This window comes from Mustela nivalis, assembly GCF_964662115.1.
Source record: "Mustela nivalis genome assembly, chromosome: 8".
NCBI classification, from domain to species: Eukaryota; Metazoa; Chordata; class Mammalia; order Carnivora; family Mustelidae; genus Mustela; species Mustela nivalis.
Genome location: NC_139027.1, coordinates 111,059,009 through 111,082,545, shown reverse-complemented (window position 1 = coordinate 111,082,545; position 23,537 = coordinate 111,059,009). Strand labels below are relative to the sequence as shown.

Genomic DNA, 23,537 nt, shown 5'->3' with positions numbered 1-23,537 from the left:
TCAGTTAATAGTATTGGCTGATCATCTTTATTATTGTATTCACTACTTAACATGATGGTCCAGATATAACAAAATGCAGCTTAGCAGGATATATCCAAAAGGAACCCGTGTGGATTCATCGAACTACATGCCTCAGCTCTTCTGGAATGCAGGTTGCCAAATGGTTGCCCTTAATTTTCAAACTGTGGGTAAGTCGCGCAGTAAAAGCCCATTTCCGTTCTGTTATAAAGCCAGATTTCCAGGTGTGTGAAGAGAAGCAAGTTTCAGTGAAGGAAATATCACTACAAAAAAAAAAAAAAGGTAACCTTTGAAAACGGAGAAACTGTCTTTAATTATTTCTAGTGGTTTTGCACTATTTTCAAAGAAAAATGTTTATGCTTTTTAAAGTAATATGTAGAGGGGCGCCTGGGTGGCTCAGTTGGTTAAGTGCCTCCCTTCATGCTCAGGTCATGATCCCAGAGTCCCTGCATCGGTCTCCCTGCTCATCAGGGAGTCTGCTTCTCCTTCCCCTGCTCTTGCACTCTCACTCACTCGCTTTCCCTCTCAAATGAATAAATACAACTTTTAAAATTTTAAAAAGTAATATGTATATATTGTAGAAAATTAGGAAAATTTAGAAAAGCATGAAGAAAAAATAAAACTGCCAGGAACACTACCAATCAGAAAGACAACACGGTTAACTTGTTGGCTTTGTAATCTATAAGGTTTTTTGATTACATGTATACAGCCTTTTTAATTTAATTCCTTGTTTAAAATGTGTGTGTGTGTGTATATATATACATATACATGTGTATGTATATATGTGTATGTATTTATATATATTCAAGTGCTATATAGAAACATGAATTTTAATAGCTATATATGAAGGAAATTCACTATCACTGGACATTAGGAATTCTTTTTCTACTGTAATGCTCAGGAAACATCTTGACTATCAATCATCAAATCTATGTCCTAATGTTCTTTTGGAAGAGTTCCTAAAATAGAATTACTCTGTTAAAAGATGTTAATGTTTTAAAAACCTCATGTAATATGCCAAATTGTCCAACAAAAATCTTGGTTATTTACCCAGAAAATACAAAAAACACTAACTCAGAGGGATACATGCAGCCTTATGTTTGTAGCAGCATTATTTACAGTAGCCGAATTATGGACATAGTCCAAGTATCCATCAATAGATGAATGGATAAGAAGATGTGGTATATAGAAAGTATATAGCTACAATGGAATATTATTCAACCCTAAAAAGAATGAAGTAGTCATTTGCAGCAAAATGGATGGAGGTGGAAAGTACAATGTTAAGTGAAATAATAAGTCAGAGAGGGGTGCCTGGGTGGCTCAATGGGTTAAGCCTCTGCCTGCGGCTCAGGTCATGATCTCAGGGTCCTGGGATTGAGCCCTGCCTCGGGCTCTGTGCTCAGCAGGGAGACTGCTTCCTCTTCTTTCTCTCTGCCTGTCTCTCTGCCTACTTGTGATTTCTGTCAAATAAATAAATAAAATCTTAAAAAAAAAGAAAGAAAGAAGCCAGTCAGAGGAAGATGCCATATGATTTCACTTGTATGTGGAACTTAAGAAATAAAACCAATGAGCAACTAAAAGACAAAGAGAGACAAACCAAGAAACAGACTCAACTTTAGAAAGCAAATTGATGTCACCAGAGAGGAGAGTTGGGGGGGGGGGGTTGAAATAGGTGATGGGCATTAAGAGCAAACTTATCATAATAAAAAAAAATAAAATGATTTGAAAAAATCGGTACATTTGACAAGTCAAAAAAATATGTTGCACTGGCTTTCTTCTCCATCGGCAGTGTATGATATGAAGTGTTACCCCTCATTTGAGATCTTGGTTAAGTATTACCATTGAATAATAATAATAATAATAGTATTCTGGACAAAATATTGTTGCTTTAATTTTATTTCTTTGATTATTATTGAGGTTGAACATTTAAATATGTGTTTTGATCTTTACATTTCTGCTTTTATGAAATGCATATTTATGGACTATTATCAATGTTCTTATCCACTTATAATAGCACTTTGTATATAATGAGTATGTTGTCATATTTGGTGAAACAGATGAGACTGGGTTAATTAATGTCTTATGTTATGGAGTCTTGGTTTATTTTTATTATTACAGGCTCTTCGTCCCAGGATTAGATCCGCAATTACTTGTTTCTCTCATGGCTACTTTTTTATTGCAATTTGACCCTTTTAACCACCCAAATTTAGTTGTTACATATAATCTCAGGACTCTGAGATCTGTCCTTTTTACACTAAACTGAAATTACAGTTTAATAGATGTAGCCTTTTCTGGTGTGGTTAATTTGAGTCCATTTTCTTCCAGTTATACTCCTCTACTAATAAATGTTTCTGCCTTCCTGGGGCCAATAGCTCACTGTTATTATTGTAATGTTTAATAATATGGTCTAATACCCAGAAATGGAAATTCTCCTTCATGGCTATTAATTTTTAGTCGTTTCTTGCCATTGCCAGTGGGACTCCTATTCTAAATGAATTTAATTTACTTATTATTATTTCCTTCTCCCCCACTGGGAAAGAAATGGGATTTTTAACAAAATCACATTAAATTTATATTAGTTTAATTGTTATAGTATGTTTCCCCCTCCTCACTAGAAAAAAAAATACTTTGTTTAAAATCACATTAAATTTATAATTTGAGGAAATTTGAAGAAAACCAACACCTTTTAATTTTTAGTTTTCTTATCACAGAATGAATGTTTTTCTCTTCCCTTAAAAAGTTCTTACATTAGATCCTTCAGCAATATCTCACGCCTTCATCTGAGGTGTACTTTCGTTAGATGAAAGACTTTTTTCCTGAACATTATATTTTTAGCAAATTGTTTCTGGATATTGATATACGGATGTTTATTTTATGAATAAATGTGTTTTATAATCATCCTCCCAAGCTCTCATAATAGCCCATTTTGCCAGTACCTTCCATTGGGTTTTTCAGGTAGAAACACACTCACAATAATTTAATCACCTCTATATGTTTTTTCCCTTCATGGTGATTTGAACTGACTATTCTAGAATAAGATTAAATAATAGTATTAAAGGTGGGCAGTTTCTCTTCAACCTGACACTAAGGGGAACTTTACTGAGTAGATGTTGGCTATGACTGAGGCAAATACTCATTCACACACTAAAGGAGTACAATAGTCCTTCTTATTGTGGCTTCACTTTCCGTGGTTTCAGTTACCCACAGTCAACAGGGGTCTGGAAGCAGATGCTCTTCCTTCTGACTTACTGCCAAAAGGCCAAATGTAGCTGAATGCTCTGTCAAAATGCCTACATCATTTACATCACTTTGTCTCATCCCGTAGGCATTTTACCATCTCACATCCTCACAAAAAGAAGGGTGAATGCAGTAGAGTAAGATATCTTGAGAGATAGACCACATTCCCGTAACCTTTGTTACGGTATATTGTTATAATCATTCTATTTAAAAACATACTATATGTAGCGTTAGGCACTATGTTTCAGACATCCACTGGGGGTCTTGGAACACATCTCCCATGGAGAAGTGGGGACTACTGTATGTCCTGTCCTAACTAGGAATTTATGTTGACATTATTAAATGTAGATTTGACATCTGTTGGGACGACCATATTTTCATTTCTTCTTTTGTAAGTAAATAGATCCCCTAATATGTAATTGTCTTCTGTTTCTGAGATTAATGTTACTTCCTAGTTGTGTGTTATTTTTCAGAACATACAACTTGCTATGATATTTTTTTAGGTTTTTAGTGTCCATTTTTCCAAGAATGATATGTTGGTCATTTTCTTATTTTAGCACAATGTCCAATTGTGGTATCAGAGTTATCATAGGTTAATAAATTGACAGATATTACAGTTACCATCGGTTAATAAATTCACTTATTTACCTGCTCCAAAAAGGATTGGTTACATGGAATTCTGAAATAATTCTACGATCACCTCGTTATTGTCCACCTAAGCAGAGTTGAGTCCTGACTCAGACAATCTAGAACAATCTAGAACAGCTTCCAAGATTCCCTATGACTTTAAAATGTTTTTTAAAAAACCTTACCAATCGTAATTAGTGTGGACATCCATTTCATGCGCTGACTGAGCCTTAGGAAAACTTTGGCAATAGGTTTTGTCCATTAGAAAGAAGTCAGTGTGTAATTAGGTGTAGGTGGTAAGTAACAAAAGAAATGCAAATTTTAAAAAGGAAATCCTTTCCTCATATAAATTTAAAAAAAAAAAGAATTCTAGTGTTCATGGTTGGTGATGTGTGGGGAAGGCTCAGAAGCATGGATTAGAGGTTTAAAGTGGCATGGGCTTTCTGAAGGGCATTTTGGCAAGACTTACCAAAATGTACACATCTTCTTCCTGGAACACATGTTTTGACCTAGAAATGTCACTCCTAATAATGCCATCAATGATGGCTTCAAAGATTTCACAACAATGATATTCATCCAACCATTTTATATAATGAAGAATTTGTACAACTGTTAAAATTAAAACAGACAAATATTTAGTGAAATAGACATCCTACATGTTCAAAACATATTTGAAGAAGAGAAATAAAATATATACCAACGAGTTGGCAGTGGCTTGTCTCTAGCTTTGGAGATTACAGCTTGACTTTTTTTTTTTTTTTTCTTATCTGTGTTTCTTACATTTCTACAGTGAATAAATAGTTCTTTTTAAAAAGGGGAGTAAAAACGGACTGCAGTACAATCTTACTTTCTTGCTCTAAACACAACTATTGTCACAATAAGGTTTGTGTTTTTGATATTCAGACCTCGCTATGCAAATAAATATGGGGATGTACGAATATAATGGGAAAAGTGGCTACAGATTAAAACCAGAGTTCATGAGGAGACCTGACAAGCATTTTGATCCCTTCACCGAAGGCATCGTGGATGGGATAGTGGCCAACACTTTATCTGTCAAGGTATGTACTTCTCTGTTATAAAATTGTCCCCAACAAAAGTCTCAAACACTAGCTATTTTGCATAAAGAAGTAGTTTAGTCATTAAAAATTTAGAGCTAGCAATATCTCCACCTCCTGTATGCATTTTTCCTTTAAGGACTAAATGTGAATGAAAATTCCAGAAGCCACATGCATGAGATGAAGGGGCTAAGCCCTATTCTTTAATAGGATAAAAATTAGACCCTAAATCAATAAACAAAGTTAGTTAGAGTCACTATGGTTGGTCCTTTCTTTTGGTACAAATATCAGCGACCCATTTTGGAAAAATCTTCTGGTCTTTTTTTTCTCCATTAGTTCTAGCAAAATAGCCACCGTGAGCAAAACTGGAGAAAAAAGGTATTCTCTCAGTAAATTACTAAATATTGAATAAAAGCTCACAAGTTACCTCTTTAAAAATCTATCAGAGGATTCAGGGACTTAAAACAGAGTAATGATACTAAGTAAAATAATTGCTTCATTAAACATACATCTGATTCTAAAATATTAATTCACAATTATTTCTGCAGTCTTTGAAATTAATGTTACATCAGATAAAACTTTTTTTTAGCTGTAAGAAAATATTTTGTACTGTGAATGAAAAATCATTTTATAAGGAGCTTTTTACATGAATTCTATAACCTCTTGTTTGTTGTAGCCATTTCAGTTACAATATCTTTAAAGTTGCCTTTCTTTCCTGTTTAGATGGGTAACTGTCGAATTAAGAAACTTTTTTTTATTGGATATAAATGCAATTTTCAGACTGACCTTAAGCGAAAGGCATATGAAAACCTATGTAAAAAATAAATAAATAAATAACAATAGTTCTGCTAATTTCTATCTACCCTAAGCTGGTTGAATCCATTTTTTATTTAAAATTTATGTCCCTTGACATAAAAGGTTAAAAATTCAATGAAGTGTCTCGAAATTTCAATGAAGTGTCTCAAAATTATATCCTTTGAAATTATTTCATGCCATGTATCTGAAGAGTGGAATTGGCAGAATTAGAGCTTAGAGATTATGTTTATTTTAGGAAATTCTTTTCAGCAAAGGATGTTTCATTCCTGCCGAGTTTGATTAAGATAAACCCTTAAGCACGACACACCAACAAAGTTATTTTTAGAACCTTTGTCAGTTGTTGTTACAGTTGGATCAAACTAATAATTTTGTTTTTGTCTGCCAGGTCATCTTGTTTTATGCACGTTTGCTTGCTTATTTATTTATTTATTTTTTAAATCGGAGCACCTGAGTGGATTAGTCTTTTAAATGTCTGACCCTAGGTTTGGGCTCAGGTCATGATCTCAGGGTCGTGAGATCGAGCCCCGCCTCCGGCTCCATGCTCATCGGGGAGTCTGCATGTCCCTTTCCCTCTGGCTCCTCCTTGCACACTCTCTCTCTCAAACAAATAAATAAATAATCTTTTAAAATATTATTTAAAAATTCTACGATGGAGGTGTAAGTAGTTAGAAGACAATGATGTAGAAACAGGAAAGTGAGTTGAGGGGAAAGAGTTGAGACCCAAACAGATGGGAAGGGTTGCCTGAGTCCAGAATAGAGACACTGCCATAGAATTGTCACTGTCCTTGAAGCGGACAGGCCAGGCTGCCATCCCGTCCTACCTTTCGTGTGACAGCCAGGACCAAGGGGCAGCTCGTGTCCGTCCCCTCGTGCCTGTGTTTTGACCTTCTGTCATAGACTTCCTAGTGTCCTAACGGACTCAGGACCTCAAAAGGTGTTCCACCATCCTATTGTACTGATGAGAACATTGAAGGTCAGTGTCATTAATTTAGTTAAGAACTTCTGCTTTAATCAAACACACCATAAGCACACAGAATCTTCGGTGCACCTGATTTCCCAGTGTGACTCACATAAAATGTCTGCTAAGTTGTTCTCACTTAGAATCTCAAATTAAATAGAGATTGTTCCTGGCAGGTCCCAGGCATTCAGGCTAAAGAGAACATTCAAGAGAAATGACCGATCCTGGGGGCAAAATTCAGACAGCGTCTTCCTCCTTTTTCTCTCTAACCAGTTTGGAATTTTTGACCACATCAGCAAAGAGGTCACAGGCCTCCCTGAGCCTCTGAGGGCCATTCTCAGGCTGACGCCCTGTCCCACTTCTGGCCCCACCAAAGTCTTGGTAATTCTGCCCTCTTTCACGGATTTGAGCTCAGAAAGCTCCTGGCCACCAGATTATGTGGTATTAAGCTCTTTGAACTCTATAATATCCATAAATTTTATAACTAAGCCAGGATACCCATAATTGTATAGATGGCTAACATGTTGGTGTTAACAGTAATGATAAACTGGACTTGGTGACTTAAAGTCAATATTTGGGTTTTATTTTTGTTATCATTATGGCTTTTTATTTAAATGTAACAACTCTGGCTATTTGAAAATAGTCAACCTGGGTGGCTCAGTTGGTTAAGCGTCTGACTCTTGATCTCAGCTAAGGTCTTGATCTCAGGGTTGTGAGTTCAAGCCCCACCTTGGAGCCTACTTTTAAAAATAAATAAATAAAAATTTAAATGTAATAACTCTGAGAACTGAATAGCATAGTGCTATAACCACTCCTTCAAGTTCAATTTCATGAACCAAAAAAAGCTTTTTAAATGCTAGAGTTTCTACTTTGTTACATTTTAAATTTGTACTCTTAAATAACCCTTTAACTTCATTTACAATCATGCTAAAATGAGAATTCTTTTTTCTCTTGTAACATCTTTGAGTATTAGAAAAAACCTTTATATTCAGTTGGCTCGAAGAACAATCTTCAACATTTAACAGATGTATCTCAAGTAAAAAAGGTATAATCTCATCAAACATTTGGTATTTGTTCATTTATTTCCTCTTATACAATTTTGTCTTATTAACCGACTTCTTCTAACCTTAGCATTTTCAATGTGCATCTACCAATTCCTTAGTCAAAAGAACAATTTTCTTTGTACTCTTGCCTCTATTCCTTTTTGGTTATGATCCCACCATCATTTGTACCTCCTAACATATTTTCTTATATCACTTAACTCATTTATCAAGAGCTCTTTTTTTATTATTTTCTAGATTATTTCAGGTCAGTTTCTTTCCGATAAGAAAGTCGGGACTTACGTAGAAGTGGATATGTTTGGTTTGCCAGTGGACACGAGGAGGAAGGCATTTAAGACCAAAACATCACAAGGAAATGCTGTAAATCCCGTCTGGGAAGAAGAGCCCATTGTGTTCAAAAAGGTTGGTCTCATATCCTTGATATGAGATGTAACTGCATATTCTAGGTGTTCCACCCTGAGGAAAAAAATTAGGCGAAGAATTATTTGTTGCTTAATTTGGGAATTTACATATTTATAAAGCAATATCACTTTGGGGGCTATCTTAACTGTTCCGGATCTCTGTGAATCACTTGTTTAGATTTTCAGAATTGTGTTGTGAATCACTTAATTCTAAAATATGTCATTTGGAAGACCAGACAAACATATAAATTAACTCGTATTCTCTCATAATACAAGTGGTAAAGGATATATTTTCACTGTAATTGAAAAAAAGTAAAGTGGGAAGTGGGGATTAATAGGGCAGCACAGAGAAGGAAGTCCGTACTTCCTAAAAAAAAAAAAAATTAATTAAATTTCCTATTCCTATAACCTCTAGCCTCTGGCAGCTGGTCATTTTGTCTTGTCCGGATTCTGTCTGATAGAGTTAAAGTCTTTCCATTCGATGGGACTTTCTGTCTGCCTTCACCAAACCTTCTTCACATTTGGTTGTCACACAAAGGAAGATATTAGTCCAGTTGAAAGTGGATAGACTGTCTTACCATACCCTTTGCTTCTATCTGGCTAGAAAATCTAGAAAGGCCGTCTTCTGCAGAGAGAATATCCATGTTAAAGGTCCCTGTGCTCCCACTATTTTTAATATGTTAATTAGATTTAATAGTAGTGTCCACTTCAAAGAGTTATTAATAAGTATTCCATAATACACTGAAAACATTTTTAAAACGTCTGACACTTTGAAAATAGTCAACAAATGCAAATGTTGACTATTTTCTTGCTCTTGTTACCAAAATTAAGTTTTTTAAGGATACAGTTAGTCTCATGTTCTCCACACATGTTTTATATGGGGGGGGGGGGGGCAGCGAGCAATTACTTGTTGCTAATTTGGTAATTATTTATAAAGTAATCTCATTTTGAAAGCTGTTCGGCAAGCTCTATTTTTGCATGTTTGCTTTTGCTTGGAAAGTATAAAAGCAATTTGCTTTGAAACTGTAAGAGTAGGGGCACCTGGCTGGCTTGGTTGTCTAAGCATCCAACTCTTGATTTTAGCTCGGGTCCTGATGTCGGAGTCATGGGAATGAGCCCCACGTGGAGCTCCACGCTGGTGTGGAGGCTTCTCCCTCTCTCCCTCTGCCCCTGCCCCTTGTCCCTCACTCCTCCCTACTCACGCATGCGCGCTCTCTCTCAAAGAAAAAGAAAAAAGAAAATGTAAGAGTAGACACTCCAATAGTGAGAAGACTACTAACTTTATATTTAAATGAATATTGAAACTGTTGTCATTTCCATATTGAGAATGTTCATGTCAAAAGTAAATGGTCTACATGTGGAACAAATCCTCTCTTGGGACGAGGTGATACGACATAGACAAAGCCATATCTCTGGGATTCCTTTTGAAAAATCCAAGTTCTAGAGCAACAACTTCACTTTTAATCAGTTTGCCAACTAGAAGCTTCTACTGGAGTTTGGAAACACAGGCCGTATTTGAATATTACCTTTCTAATTCTTTCTTGGAGTCACTCCTTCTTGTAACCACTTGGATCTTGTGTTTCCCTCTAGGTGGTCCTTCCTTCTCTGGCCTGTTTGAGGATAGCAGTTTATGAAGAAGGAGGTAAATTCATTGGTCACCGGATCTTGCCAGTACAAGCAATTCGGCCAGGTATGGATAGTGTGGTGAGAAGTTATCAAAGCTGTCAAGAAAACCATCACCGCCTTACGTGATTGTTCAAGGGTGATTGAAGAAGCTGTCTGAAAGCTCAGTGGGTTATAACAAGTGCTCTATCTTCACGCTCATGAATCTGTGGGTTGGCAGGGTTTGGCTGGGCTTAGCCATGAGGCTGTGTTTTAGGGTGAGGGCTGGAGTTAGGTCTGTTCCACATGCACTCATTCAGGCTTCTGGAAGGAAGGAGTCGGGGTACCCACAGTACGGACATTTCTGGCCACCCCCTGGAATGCATATAAGAGCAAGCCTGACTGCAAATGCATTTTAAGTCTCTTGTTTGCACCACATCACTGACATCCCGTTGTCTAAAGTCAAGCATATGGCTAGGCCCCAAGTTAAGAAATCACGTACAGGGGAAGAATTGGGACCAATAATTCAGTCCACGACATAGAGTTTTAAATTCTCTTCTGTGGGGAAAAACATGATTGGAAAGGAGAATAATCAGAATCAACATTGTTTTCTTGTCTGCTGAGAAAAATAGTATCATGTAAAACCACGTGATGAAAATGAGAAAGAAGTGGCCTGTTTGTCATCCATAGTCTCCTAAAATAAAGACTTACATCACACAAATGTTCCTCTGTTGTAACTAACACTGTGAAGAAAATACGTGATACACAGTGTGAATGTCTTCCTCTAGGCTATCACTACATCTGCCTGAGGAATGAAAGGAACCAGCCTCTGATGCTCCCAGCTGTCTTTGTCTACATAGAGGTGAAAGACTATGTCCCAGATACATATGCAGGTGAGGAACCTAACTCAAGGGAATGTTTCCACCTGGGGCCATCCTTATTTTTGTGGTTTAGTGGAAGGAAAACAAGACCAAAAACAGGCAGGAAATTCTGGCCTCAAGAATCACTTCTATTTAAGTATGTATGTTGATTAAATTGCTCAAGTCTTTGTCAATAAATTTTAATTTCATTTCAATTAAGTCCCAGTAAAATATTGAGCATGCTTATCTACTCATGGTATTATTTTTATGGATCCAGCAATTTCTAGCCCATGCTTCTTGGTACTACAACAGTGTATCTAGGTCTGTACAATGAATTTGTCTTCGGCCAGTTTTAGAAGCCAGGAACTTTTCATGGGTGAAATCCTAAGGTTAGAGGAATTAACCAATGACAATGTCAATGAAGAATCATAAATTTAAATAGTCACAGTGTTGAGCAGCCTGGTTGTAAGGTATTGGAGAGTGGTGTTGACTATGGCAAACTTGGAGCATATGTCCACCCAGCGATGGCAGCCATAACTCACTCCAGCTAGACCATAAAAGTGTGAATGGTACTCATATTGCCAAGTCTTCAGGTTGTTTAAATAGTCTGGAAAGCAGGTTTTTTATGTGAAACGTCTTCCTTCATTTATGAAACACCACTTCGGCCAAATAGGACAAGTGTGTGGACCATTGTTGGAATGGATGGACCCCTCAAGAAGAAACTAAAAACTATGGAATATTGAGGTATCTGGGTTGAAGCCTATCCAGTTTGGCTGTCAGAGCTGAACTCCTTTGAGTTCTGTCTTCTTGAGATTGCAGCAAAGGGTCCTGAGTCTTGTCCAATTCCAAAATGCTGGACGGATGAGTGTATAGTTACATGGTAGATGGAGGAGTAGAAGATGGATGATGAATTAGTGGATGGGAGGGTGAGTAGACAGATGATGAGTGAAAGCATGGGTGGATGAGTGGATGGTGGATTATCAATATGTCCAGGACCTTTGATCTGAAAATGTCTCTTCTTTATTTAGATGTGATTGAAGCTTTGTCAAATCCAATACGATATGTGAATCTCATGGAGCAAAGAGCTAAACAGTTAGCTGCTTTGACACTGGAAGATGAAGAAGAAGTAAAGAAAGAGGTGAGCAAGTGTTCCAATCTTATGTGGGATTAAGCGTGATTTCCACACCCAGTGGCTGGCTTTGCCTATATAACATCATGCCTTGGGAGAAGAAAATAGCACATTGGAAAAGTTCTTTGATGTAGCTCAGCATCATCTCATAAGACGTCTATATGATTGGCAGAATTTTTTATATTTCATCCTCTTTTGATAGTCTGTGCCCACCCCAGCATCAAACAGTCCACATCTGACCATTTCAGGTGAAAATTTCTAACTGATTTCATATTGCTTAAAGGTGACTAAAGCACTTAGAAAAGAAGATGATCATCATGTTATTTAGTATTTCATTTTTTGTCTTTAGAGTGCAGGATTTTCAAAGTGCTTTTGTGACTTCGTAGAATACATAAAGTCCTTAATATAAATACCTAGTGTGTAGTATGGGCCATAAAATGTTTACTACTACTCTTATGCTGTATACTTATATACTATAATACATATTTCCAAATAATTGGTATATTTTTTTTAAAAATTAGGTGTCACAATGCAAAGAGTAATCAAGGAAGGGACTAGAAATATTAGAAGCAAAATTTAAAAATATAAAACTTCTATGTAGACTGGTAGTCTTTTAGTTTTCAAAAAAGTGAAACATAGTTTAATGATTGAAGGTGACATCAATATTAAAAATAGTGAAAGAAATAAGCCATTTTCATACTTCATTTGAGTATTCTGAAGATAAATTCATGGAGAAAGATGAGAAAAAATGGAGAACTATCAGAATGAGGGAAAGAAATCTTGAAAATTGTTTAGATAACTCTACCTAATACCCAAGTCCATTAAAGTTGATATAATTTATCATTTTTAAGATTTATTTATTTATTTGAGAGACAGAGTGAGCATGCAAGTGGTGGGGAGAGGGCCAGAAGAGGGGGAAACAGACTCCCCACTAAGCGTGGAGCCCAACTTGGGGCCTGATGCCACAATTCCAAGATCATGACCTGAGCCAAAACCAAGAGTCAGATGCTTAACCAACTAATCCACCCAGGCACCCCAGGTTGATATAATTTATTAAATAACTCTTTTTCTTATTCCAAAAGAAACCTAGATTTATCACAGGAAAATTTTGAACTAAACATGAGAAAAGCAAATCCCAAAGATATTACCTATAATTCAAACACCTAAGCCACCGAGATCTAAGCTATCTAAAGATAGCTTTTTACACTAGGTATAAAAAGACTAGCTAAATAACACAGTTATTACTTTCTCATAAAACAGGATAATATTCACGATCTGTGTTTTGACCCTTTATTTTCACTTAATGCAAATATTTTCCATGTCATTAAATATTCTTCTATGACATACCCTTTAATGATTTTATGGTTTTCTATCACATAGCCATATCATAGTTTATTTTTGTAACCCCTATTACTGGATATTTCAGATACTCCACTCTTTTAAAAGATCTTAAGGGAACATATGTAAATACATTTTTTAACACATCTATGATTATTTCCAGCTTTTTTGTACAGAAATTTAGAAATTTTTGATCTAAAATATGTTGAGCTAATTGAACATGAGAAAACAATGAAAAAAAAAAAAGGATAACATTCATCATAAGAGTAACATTTTCCAGGCTCTTATTTACACTGCTGGCATTGTATCCCATAGAAACTGTAGAGAGTGAAATTTAAAGTTAGACTGGTAAGTTTCAGAAATAATGCTTTTTGTGGATGCAATAAATAGGGTTATAGGAAAATTTTATACTGCCAGAAAATTATGCCTAATAGCAGACATAAATATACGTCCAGTCCTCTGGAGAAGCCTGCGGCCATGAGCCCTCTGTGGCCCACACCTGCAGCAGCCCTGTAGACGTGGGTGAAGCAGCACTAAAATGAAGGTCTGAGGGGCGCCTGGGTGGCTCAGTTGGTTAAGCGTCTGCCTTCAGCTCAGGTCATGATCCCAGGATCCCAGGATCCAGCCCTGAATCCATTTCTCTGCTCAGCAGGGATCTGCTTCTCCCTCGGCCCCACCCCCGGCTTGTTCTCTCTCTCTCTCTCTCTCTCAAACAAATAAATAAAATCTTAAAAAAAATAATAAATATAAAGAAGGTCTGGGTAGGACACCAATAACCTCTGCTTGGAACGTGGGAAGCCCTCCTTCTGCGAGCCCTACACAAGCAGTGAGTGCTTGGACTAAGCCTTCAAAATTCACACAGGGGGCCTAGGTGTTTCACATTTGTTTTTCTCCCCTCAGCGGATACCTAGCATAGATGTTAGAGGCACACATAGTGTTGGAAGTGTATTTACTTCCAGAGGACTGGAACTACATTGCTGGAGATGTCTGCTAGGTTATTCTTGGAAAGAGGCGACCCATGGTGAGCAAGGGAAAGATCCAGAAGAATAAGAGCCCAGGTCCATTGTTTCCAGGTGGGCAACTTCTGTATTACAGAAGTAATACACACTCCTGAGCCCCTAAGGGATCAGGCTGAGGCTAGACTCCGGGCTGAAACAGCATTTCAACTTAATCTTCTTTTCCAGTCTTATCCTCTTATCCTGTTTTCCTTACCTTCCTGCAGTTTCCTCCTGTTCTCAGTAAATCATGCACTTAAACACCGCCATGTTGAGTTCTGCTTATAGGGAAACCAATAGGGCTCAATAGTTGCTGTTTTATACTGAAAATCAAGAACGAATGCCTTTTCTGAGTTTTTTGTCTGGGAACCAGAATTTGAATGTTTCACAATAGTCACATCTTTAATTCTAGTGGTTCTTTAGAGATCATAGCGCTTTTTCTTTCCAATGACCTTCAAAAGGATTAAAAGGAGAAAATTCAGTGAATGCCTCATTTTGCTCATATAAACACCAATATGGAATTAGAGGCTCTCCTTAGAAATCTAACAGAAGCTCTGAAATTCTTTTCTCTTCTACCTGCTTTAGCTCACTACCATACGTAATAAAATATAATTCAAAGTAAAGATAATTTATATAGATAGAAATAATCCTTAATAACGTCCTTCTCCAGTTAGAGAACAGGGATTTTTTTTAATCAACTGGATATGTCTTATTTTCTAGGAAATAAAAGTTCAAAGTTCAAATGTATTGTCATTATTTAGAAACAACACTTTTTCTATCATGAATTTCTACATATTCATTAGCCAGCTTCTCCAAGGAGTGAACCCTCAGTTGGAGAGAACATTTCAAGATGCTGCCAGTTTCTGCTTATATAGTACAGCAATTGAGATAAAAAGTCTCTCTCTCTATTTTTTAAGATTTTATTTATTTATTTGACAGAGAGAAACAAGCAGGGGAAGTGGGAGAGGGAGAAAGCAGGCTTCCTGCTGAGCAGGGAACCTGATGTGGGTCTTGATCTCAGGACCCTGGGATCATGAACCGAGCTGAAGACAGATGCTTAACGACTGAGCTACCCAGGTGCCCTGTGATAAAAAGTCTTTTAATGACTTTTAATGACTTTTCATGGTGCACCGGAAAGACTTTTTCTAGTGATTGCAAAAAAAAAAAAAAAAAAAAAATGTCACTCTAAGGAACCGGAGACATAGGGCCTTCAAGATGTCAGGGATCCTGTCACACTGTAGTTCTTTCAAAGCCTTATCTTTGCACCAAACATCACGTATCAAAAATCTGTTTAGAGAGAATGCAACGCTAATGAATATAAAAATACAGAAGTATTTTTATAAAAAATACAGAAGTAGCATTTTAGGTCAACTTTATTTTCGTTTTTCCTCTAGCAGTAGTGATCAGAAAGGATTTTCAGTAAATGTACAATGTTCGTTAAATTTAGAGGATATTTAGACATTTTCAGTTTTAGAAATAATTTTAGAGACATTGAATCCCAGAGATTCCAAATGGTCCAACAGAGAAAATATAATTTTTTTTCCTTTGCAATATCAAAACCCTAAATGACCTCATTTTTGAAACTCAAGGAAAAAAAAATCATTTGCCCTTACCATTTAACGCTAGGAAGGAAAAGTCATTCCACACCTTTGAGCACCGATGTGCCCTTTCTCTTGTCTTGTAATGATGTAAGTTTGTTTGAATGAGGCCACTGAAAATAAGTAGCTGTGGTTTTCTCAAAAGAAAATTCTATCTAGGACATGGCAGGCACTGGAGACACTATTTTAGCAACGAAGACTTTTTTAGTATAAGCCTTTTAACTTGGTAGTTATAAAGGTCATTTCTATTTGAAAACTAAAGACTTCATTGGATGGCAAAATATTCCCAGATTTGTAATACTTTAATAAATGATCTTCATAGAGTAATGTGCAAACCAAGTAACTAGGCAAGTTGAAAATTCCCCCATGCTTTGAACACTATACATTTCAGATCATGTGGAAAGATAAATAGATAGCTATCTATAATAAATCCAACATTTATTTATGTAAGTTAAGGAATAATAGAGATTTGAGTTGCTGGGTTTATTTTGTGTCTTTTAAAGTCATCATTCAGGACACTGGGTTAGTAAAATTGTAGAAAGTTGCCTAATCTGAATTATAACAAAGGTTCTAAAATATTTATAACTATTTCTTTGTTTAAAAAAAGGTATATAAAAATTTTTTTAACATAATAACTCCCCCCCCCCCACAAAAAAAACCCAAAAAGGCCCTGAGTAATGTTGGAGATAACATTTTTGGTGTATGTCCTTCTAACAAGTAGATGCATATATGTTTTTTCTTTTAGAAAATATTAATTTTTAAAAATGGTTTCACAACCTTAATGTTTTCATGCATTTACAGAAATGCCTGATGAGACATCAGTAACACTCCTGATTTTCTATTTTTAAAATATACCTGTAAAGAGAAAAGTAAATATCCAATGTATTGAACACAAAATATTACGTGACGTCTTTAATGTCCACAAGTAGTACTTGAACATGACTTGTTTTAGCATGTTGGGGAATGCAGAAGCATTTTACTGAGCGCTTACAGCGTACCTAGTACTGTTCTGAGCCCTTTCATGGATTAACACACTTACATCTTAAAATATCCATATGTCTTGGTTACTATGATTATTCCCATTTAGCAGATGAGGAAACTGAATACTGAGAGCTTCGATTTCTCAGCCAGTGTCACACAATCAGTAAGGAGGAGAGTGGGTGTTGAAATCCAAGCCATCTAGCTCCGGAACTCATGTTCTACACCAGCATTTCTACAAGTCAGATGTGTCAACCGGGGAGGGCATCCTGAGGCAGCAGGTCTGGGGTGGGATGAAGCTCAGCACCTCTCACAAGCCCCAGGGAATGGGATAATACCATTGTTCCACAGAGCATACTTTGAGTAGCAAGGGACCACACTCCACCCCATTGTGCTACCTCAATAAAGAAATTGCGATTTTCTAGTAACTGTAAACAAGGACTACCCTTCTTGCCTCTTTCTGTCCTCTAAGCACGTTGCTTGGATAACTAACCACAGAATATAAGACCTTTACCTTAAATGGCAGCATCCTTTGAATTGAATTTTTTTGTTGAATCAAATGTCAAGATTCCCCCTGCCTTTACATCACTGGATATTATATTGTTCTTCAATATAATAGGTTTCTTTATGTGCCTTCCCTTTGATTAATTTGCACAGTGGCTTCTGGCCAAAATTCAGTTCCCCCAGCTCAAAAGTTCTAAGGCCATGTTCATTCACTAAGTGGACATTACCACCGTTGGACAAAGTGATGATCTAAGACAGAGAATGCCCCAAACCTTCCTCAACCTTCAAGGCCAAAATTTCTGTTCTCAAGAGTTCCCTGTATCATCTGTGTGTGTAATACACAAGCAAAGGTATGTTAGTGGTCTTTATATCACTTTGACATTGAAAGGGAAAGTTGTTTCGTAATACCATAATTTCATTTATTCCAAGAGGCCTACTTTTTAAGTTGTCAGACTCGTGTGTTCTTATAAGTGGAGCTGGAATGTATCAAAAATAATTTATTTCCTTATTCAATATATGGCAAAATAGGCATCTTTTTTTTTGTTTTAAATAGGCATCTTTGATGGGATTTGATTATTTGAGAAGAAAAAGGTTAATTATATGATCTAGTGTGGATTTCACCAGTAAGATAATAGCAAAAATCCAAGATGGTACAACTCATAAGGTTACCTTGTTTAACTTAGAGAAAGCATTGTGTATCAATCTGTTTCTAAGACAGAAGCTTATTACCTCATCCATGGTTCAAGAACTTGGCACTAGAATCAAAGATGAGATTTCTTGGCAATTTTGGACGCTCTTTAAGTGAAAATCTTGCTCCTCAAATAATAATTTAGCAACACGCCAACTTATAGAAACAACAGTTTCTATAAGTTTAAAATTCAATCCCTGAATTTTAAAGCATCCAATAAAGTGAGAAGAGAAAGTTTGCCTTTTTGGAGATGGCCTTTAGATAATGACACTGTCCCTTTATTCTATATACAGATTTGGAGTTTACAAGGCATTTTATTGGGCCCCCTAGGGGAAAAAACCTGAGCCCTAACTAGACAACATGTAATCTCCATTTTTAAAAGAGGGGAGCAGTTGCATGGTAGATTGACTTGCCTATGATCAGTAAGCAAAAAGTGGAGGAACTAGAGCTTTTTAAATGAGTTCTCAAGAGAAGACCATATATGAATTTGAGTTGAAACTACTCAAGTATTGGTCCAATCTCACTGCTTTTACAAATTTCCTCCATATCAATTTTTCAAATTTCAAGGGATTCAAATAAGGAGCTTTGGGTTCATCTGCCCAAAACAGCGCTACACCCAGAAATTCAAATATCACAGTCCATGCAGGCCCCATACTATAGGGGCTGTAAAAGTGTGACTCTCAATGGCAGTTTTTCACTCTCTAGAATAAGGCTTCTCCAATTTTTGAATGCAGACAGATCCCCTGGGGATCTCGTTTCAGTGCAAATCCAGACTTCATTGTTCTGAAGCAAGGCACAAAATTCTGCATTTCTTTTTTTTAAGATTTTATTTATTTATTTGATAGGCAGGGAGGTAGGCAGAGAGAGAGGAAGGGAAGCAGGTTCCATGCTAAGCAGAGAGCCCAATGCGGGGGCTCAATCCCTAGACCCTGGGATCATGACCTGAGCTGAAGGCAGAGGCTTTAACCCACTGAGCCACCCAGACGCTAAGGGCCTTCCCAGTAAACCTGCTGCTACTGACCTATAGGACCAGATTCTGAGTAACAAGGCCTTCAGACTTAAGCATCCTTTAGAATAATCCCAATCACTTCCTAAGCACAGATTGCTGGCCCTGAGAGTTTCTGAGAGTAGGTCTGGGGTGCATTTGCATTTCTAATGAGTTTGTTAGTCATGTTTTGCTGCTGGTGAAGGGACAGGCATTTCCTACATCTGTGGCTCACTTGGGGCTCTCCCCACATAGAATTAAAAAGACATTATTCAGGGGTGCCTGGGTGGCTCAGTGGGTTGAACATCTGCCTTCGACTCAGGTCATGATGTCGGGGTCCTGGGGTCAAGCCCCACATGGGGCTCCTGGCTCAGTGGGGAGCCTGCCTCTCCCCCTGCTCATTCTCTCTTTCTCTCTAAGTTCACTTAGAATCTTAAAATAATAATACTAGATAGATAAATAAATAAAAAACCATGATTCCATGCACTCTAAAATGTCACCTTCATCACAGGACCCCAGCAGGGCTCCAGGAGAAACTCTCTTCTCAGGGAATTGTCCAGAATCTGTTTTGTGAGTGATTGACCAGAGTACTTACCAAGTGATTTGACTTAGATAAATTGAAAAATACATCCCCACAGGATGAATGTTAAGGGTGGTTGGTCTACATTCATTTTAAAAAAGAAAAATTCATGGTTTCTGCCCAACTATAAAGAGTTCATTTTTTTCTGATTTCAGAAAAAAAAAACTGTATCAAATATTTCTAATACATTAAAATTGGCAGGAACAATAACAAAGGTAACAGACATAAAATAGTGTCTCCCTTTAATCTCCTTCTAAATAAACTGCCATAATTCTGAATTAAATGCAGATTCTCTACAGACAAGGACAGCATCTCCATTCACTCACTGACTCATTCATTCAAAAAAAGCTGTTTCTTATGGTAACATAAGGTGGTTCTTTAGTTTCAGGCCCTTGTCATTGGTAGTGTTTGTAGTGATCATACATGAGCTGAAAATAAAAGGCAGATTTCTTCATTTATTCATCCAATAAAAAGATTTTTGATCACAGATATGACAAAAACGGAAGTCAACAGATGTATTTATTTAGCTCCTTAAAGCTGTGTCCTGCTTCTAACTCACTCTGGTGGACTCTTCACAATAAGGTTTTGCTATCATTTGTTATAAAAATTCTCAATGTACCCAAATGTTGAAAGAACTGTATAATGAACATCTATATATCAATCACCTGGATTCCACAATTTACATTTTGATGCATTTGCTGTATCGATTTTTAACCATTCCTCTATCCATTCATTTAGTCTATCTTATTTTTTGATGCATTTCAAAGTAGACTGCAAATATTAGTTTACTTCATTCTGAAATGTTTCACATTGGAGGTTTTTAGAAGTGTTTTTAATTCCTTAGAAATGTGCAGTGGATGCATTATTTAATTTCATTCAGGGAATATAAATTCGAGGTGCCAGTTGTATGTGTGTTTGAGGAAAATCTATCTGGAGGGAAAAGCCCCCCATCTGTCTGGAGTGGACTGGATTTCTACATGAAGAAATTATAAGCCTTGACCTTGATATTCAGCAAAAGCTGATGACCTTACCCCTTACTCATCTGAATAATACAATGCTGAATCAAGATGCTGTCATCCTAACCACTACATGGAAGGGCCTATACTTTTTATGTGACTCAGGCAGGACAGTATGACCCAATACCTCCAACAGTACAATAAATATTTGGTATTTGGAAGACCCCTCACTTAACTATATTACACTCTCAAATAAATTCTCCAAACTCCTCAAATCCTTGTTTTCTATAGCTTGATTGTCGTGTTCAAATTTTCAGTGCACTGGATGGAAATCTTTTCAATGATGTACCAAATAACATTATCTCCTTCTGCAAAACTTGTTTAAAAAAAGGGGGGGGGCTTTCCGGTTATCCTCTTAATGGCCCGCCTGTGTTATATTTTAAAGTCACTCCTGTTCATGTTGGAAGGAGAAAAGATATAAATCTTTAAAAATCTTGGTTTTAACAAGACCATTATTCCATATCGTGAAGGAAAAATGTTGTAGTGCTTCCATTTGGCCACTAGAGGGCAGGCACCTGCTGCTGTAGTTCATTCTTCACAATTTTCTCCATCCAACTAAGCAAAATCTAGTGCATCTAACTAACATACTATCTTCTGAACCTTCTTTCCTTGAAATGTATTTAACTGGATTCCAGGAAGCTCTCCATTATATTGAGAAAACTGACATTTCTTGTTCTGTTGTTTCTATCACAGTTTCCAGTAAAATAGGAAAGTATTTCTTGCTTATTTTATTCAAACTCCTAAAAAAAAGACTATTTGGGGAAAGGCTAGGCAGAAACAGAGTCACAGGTGTTGACCCCCACTGATTCTTTTGATAGGGACAAGGAATTTGGTTTTTGGACGTCAGCTCAAATATCTGTAAAGGGGAATTTTTCAACCTTTCAGTGATGAGGTCAAAACCTTTCCTCTAATATTGTATTACTACTATAGGCATTTTTTGTTTTTCAGTTCTTGCGTTTAGTTGTTCTATTTAACTCATTTAGCTTTTTATACAGGAATGCCTTTTTAGTGTAACAAAGTTAACTCTTTGGGAATGATGTTTATATTTATACATCTCTAAATTTCAGCTGCAAATTAAGTCACTTTTGTGGTTCCTTAAAAGTTACTATTAGCTTAAAATTCAGAGTGAAGTAGGACAGCAGTGAAACTCAGATTTTAGACTCTTACCAGATATTCAGACATTAATCCAACTGTCAACTGTGTGGCCTCTAGCAAGTTATATGACTTTTAATAAAGTCTTTAGTAAAGTCCTTTTTAAAAAAGATTTACTTATCTATTTATTTGAGAGAGAAGCAGACTCCCCACTGAGCATGGAGCCTGATGTGGGGCTCGATCCCAGAACCCTGAGATCATAACCTGAGCCAAGGACAGATGCTTAACCAACAGGGCCACCCAGGTGCCCCTAGTAAAGACCTTTAATAACAGCTTAGATTTCTTTGCTTTACAGTGGAGTTGAGTAGGCAGCTGACACTGGCTGTAATGAGGCTGGTGTGTCTAAAACCATCTCACACTCACTGATCTACAGCTGCTTCTGTAAGCACTCTCCATGAGGGAAGGTCAATTGGAATTTGTACTCACCAGCCCTTGGTTAACACAGTATTTTAAACATCAGTCTGATATATTTGCCATCATAGATTCTCACTAAATAAATAAATACAATAAATAAATAATCATAAGAGACACCTGACAAGTGTCAAGCAAAAAAAAAAAAAAAAAGGCAGAAACAAAAACTGTTGAGGAGCCCCCGGATTCCTTAGTCTAGCATTCTCCTTGGCCACCCTTTGCTCTCCGCTTTGTCTGGCTACTGGGGCAAGCAGGTGGGGCATGGTGGGCTGCAGGTTATTTGGGCCACTGCATTTCCCAGTATGCCGCTCTCACTCCACCATTGCTGTGGGTGCATTGCTCACCCTGACACAGTCCTCGAATTCTAGACAAACTGCCGAGCATGGCGTACAGATGGGCAGCTTCTGGGCCAAAGGTGGTCTGAAGATGTGATTTGTTTGGTCTCAGTGATTTCAAATTAGGGGATTTCACACATACACACACAATTTGTTTTCCAGCTTTTCTTGAAGCCTATTCAATAATAGACTGAAGCTGAGTGGCAGCTGCCCCTTTCCAAGACCTCCCTTTCCAACTCTGACCATGGCCCCACTTTGCCTTGTTGTATTAAGTCTTGTCAACTTTGTTCATTTTCAACCTTCCCATTAACTGCCTATTCATGTATACTCTGAGAGACACCTGGCTGGCTGTCAGTGGGGCGTGCAACTCTTGATCTCAGGGTTCAAGCCCCGTGCTAGGCTCAGAGATTACTTAAAATAGAACCTTTAAAAACAAAGGACTGTATAGTGTGAATGGCGCCCTCTGGGGGTTCTGCCGTGTCTTCCACCTTCCCGGAGGCATCTGGGTGTGTGACCCGGGGGGTCATATCTGGGGTGTTAACTAAAGAAGCATTTCTCCAAAGATTACCTCACAATCCAGCGCCAAACCTTGGTGGTCTCTTTATCCTCAGTTATAACTGTAACATGTTTGCCTGTGTGTTTATTCAACATTTATCTGCTTTTAAAAAAATCTCTCTGAATTGATACATTATGTCAGTTTCCAGGACCTGCGGCTTTGTCTTGCATAACCTTGATAAGCAGAGATTTATTTTTCCTTCCACTTGACTCAAGTGGATGATTGAACTTGGTTTCCCAAGGGCGTACAGCTACACAGAATGTCTGCAAAACCAGATACAAGGCGAAAATAAGCTTGCTGGATTCATTTTGAACACATTTCCAGCCTGATACTCCCAAGACACTAAGTTTGGTTGCCAAAAAAAGCCACATACTATTGCCTTCATGAAAGCTGGCTTGCCATCACCTCTTTTTCCCTCCGTCAGAATTTTCTTTTATCCTTTCTTTCTTCAGAGGACTAATTTTAGCCAGCTGCCACATTGGGGAAAAAATGTGATTTATCTCCCACACGGTTCCAGAAACCTGCCTGGATACAGATGGGGAAGGTCAGATGCCTGTGGAACAGGAGCCCCTTCTTCCCATTTCCCAGGCAGCTGACTTTGGTGACCGCAGGCTGGGAAGGCTGGGAAGCTTTCTCC

General features: G+C 37.3%; 1 protein-coding gene across 4 annotated transcripts in view; it reads left to right on the top strand.

Moving 5' to 3' along the window:
- PLCB1 (phospholipase C beta 1) overlaps nucleotides 1–23,537 on the top strand; it is a 679,075-nt gene that overhangs the window by 536,822 nt on the left and 118,716 nt on the right. For all 4 annotated transcript variants that reach the window (XM_082744416.1, XM_082744417.1, XM_082744418.1 and 1 more), the window contains exons 18-23: nucleotides 64–188; nucleotides 4,786–4,940; nucleotides 8,010–8,174; nucleotides 9,764–9,863; nucleotides 10,564–10,668; nucleotides 11,664–11,773. In XM_082744416.1, coding sequence (XP_082600542.1) covers nucleotides 64–188; nucleotides 4,786–4,940; nucleotides 8,010–8,174; nucleotides 9,764–9,863; nucleotides 10,564–10,668; nucleotides 11,664–11,773 — 760 coding nt within the window. The remainder of the gene's footprint in view (nucleotides 1–63; nucleotides 189–4,785; nucleotides 4,941–8,009; nucleotides 8,175–9,763; nucleotides 9,864–10,563; nucleotides 10,669–11,663; nucleotides 11,774–23,537) is intronic.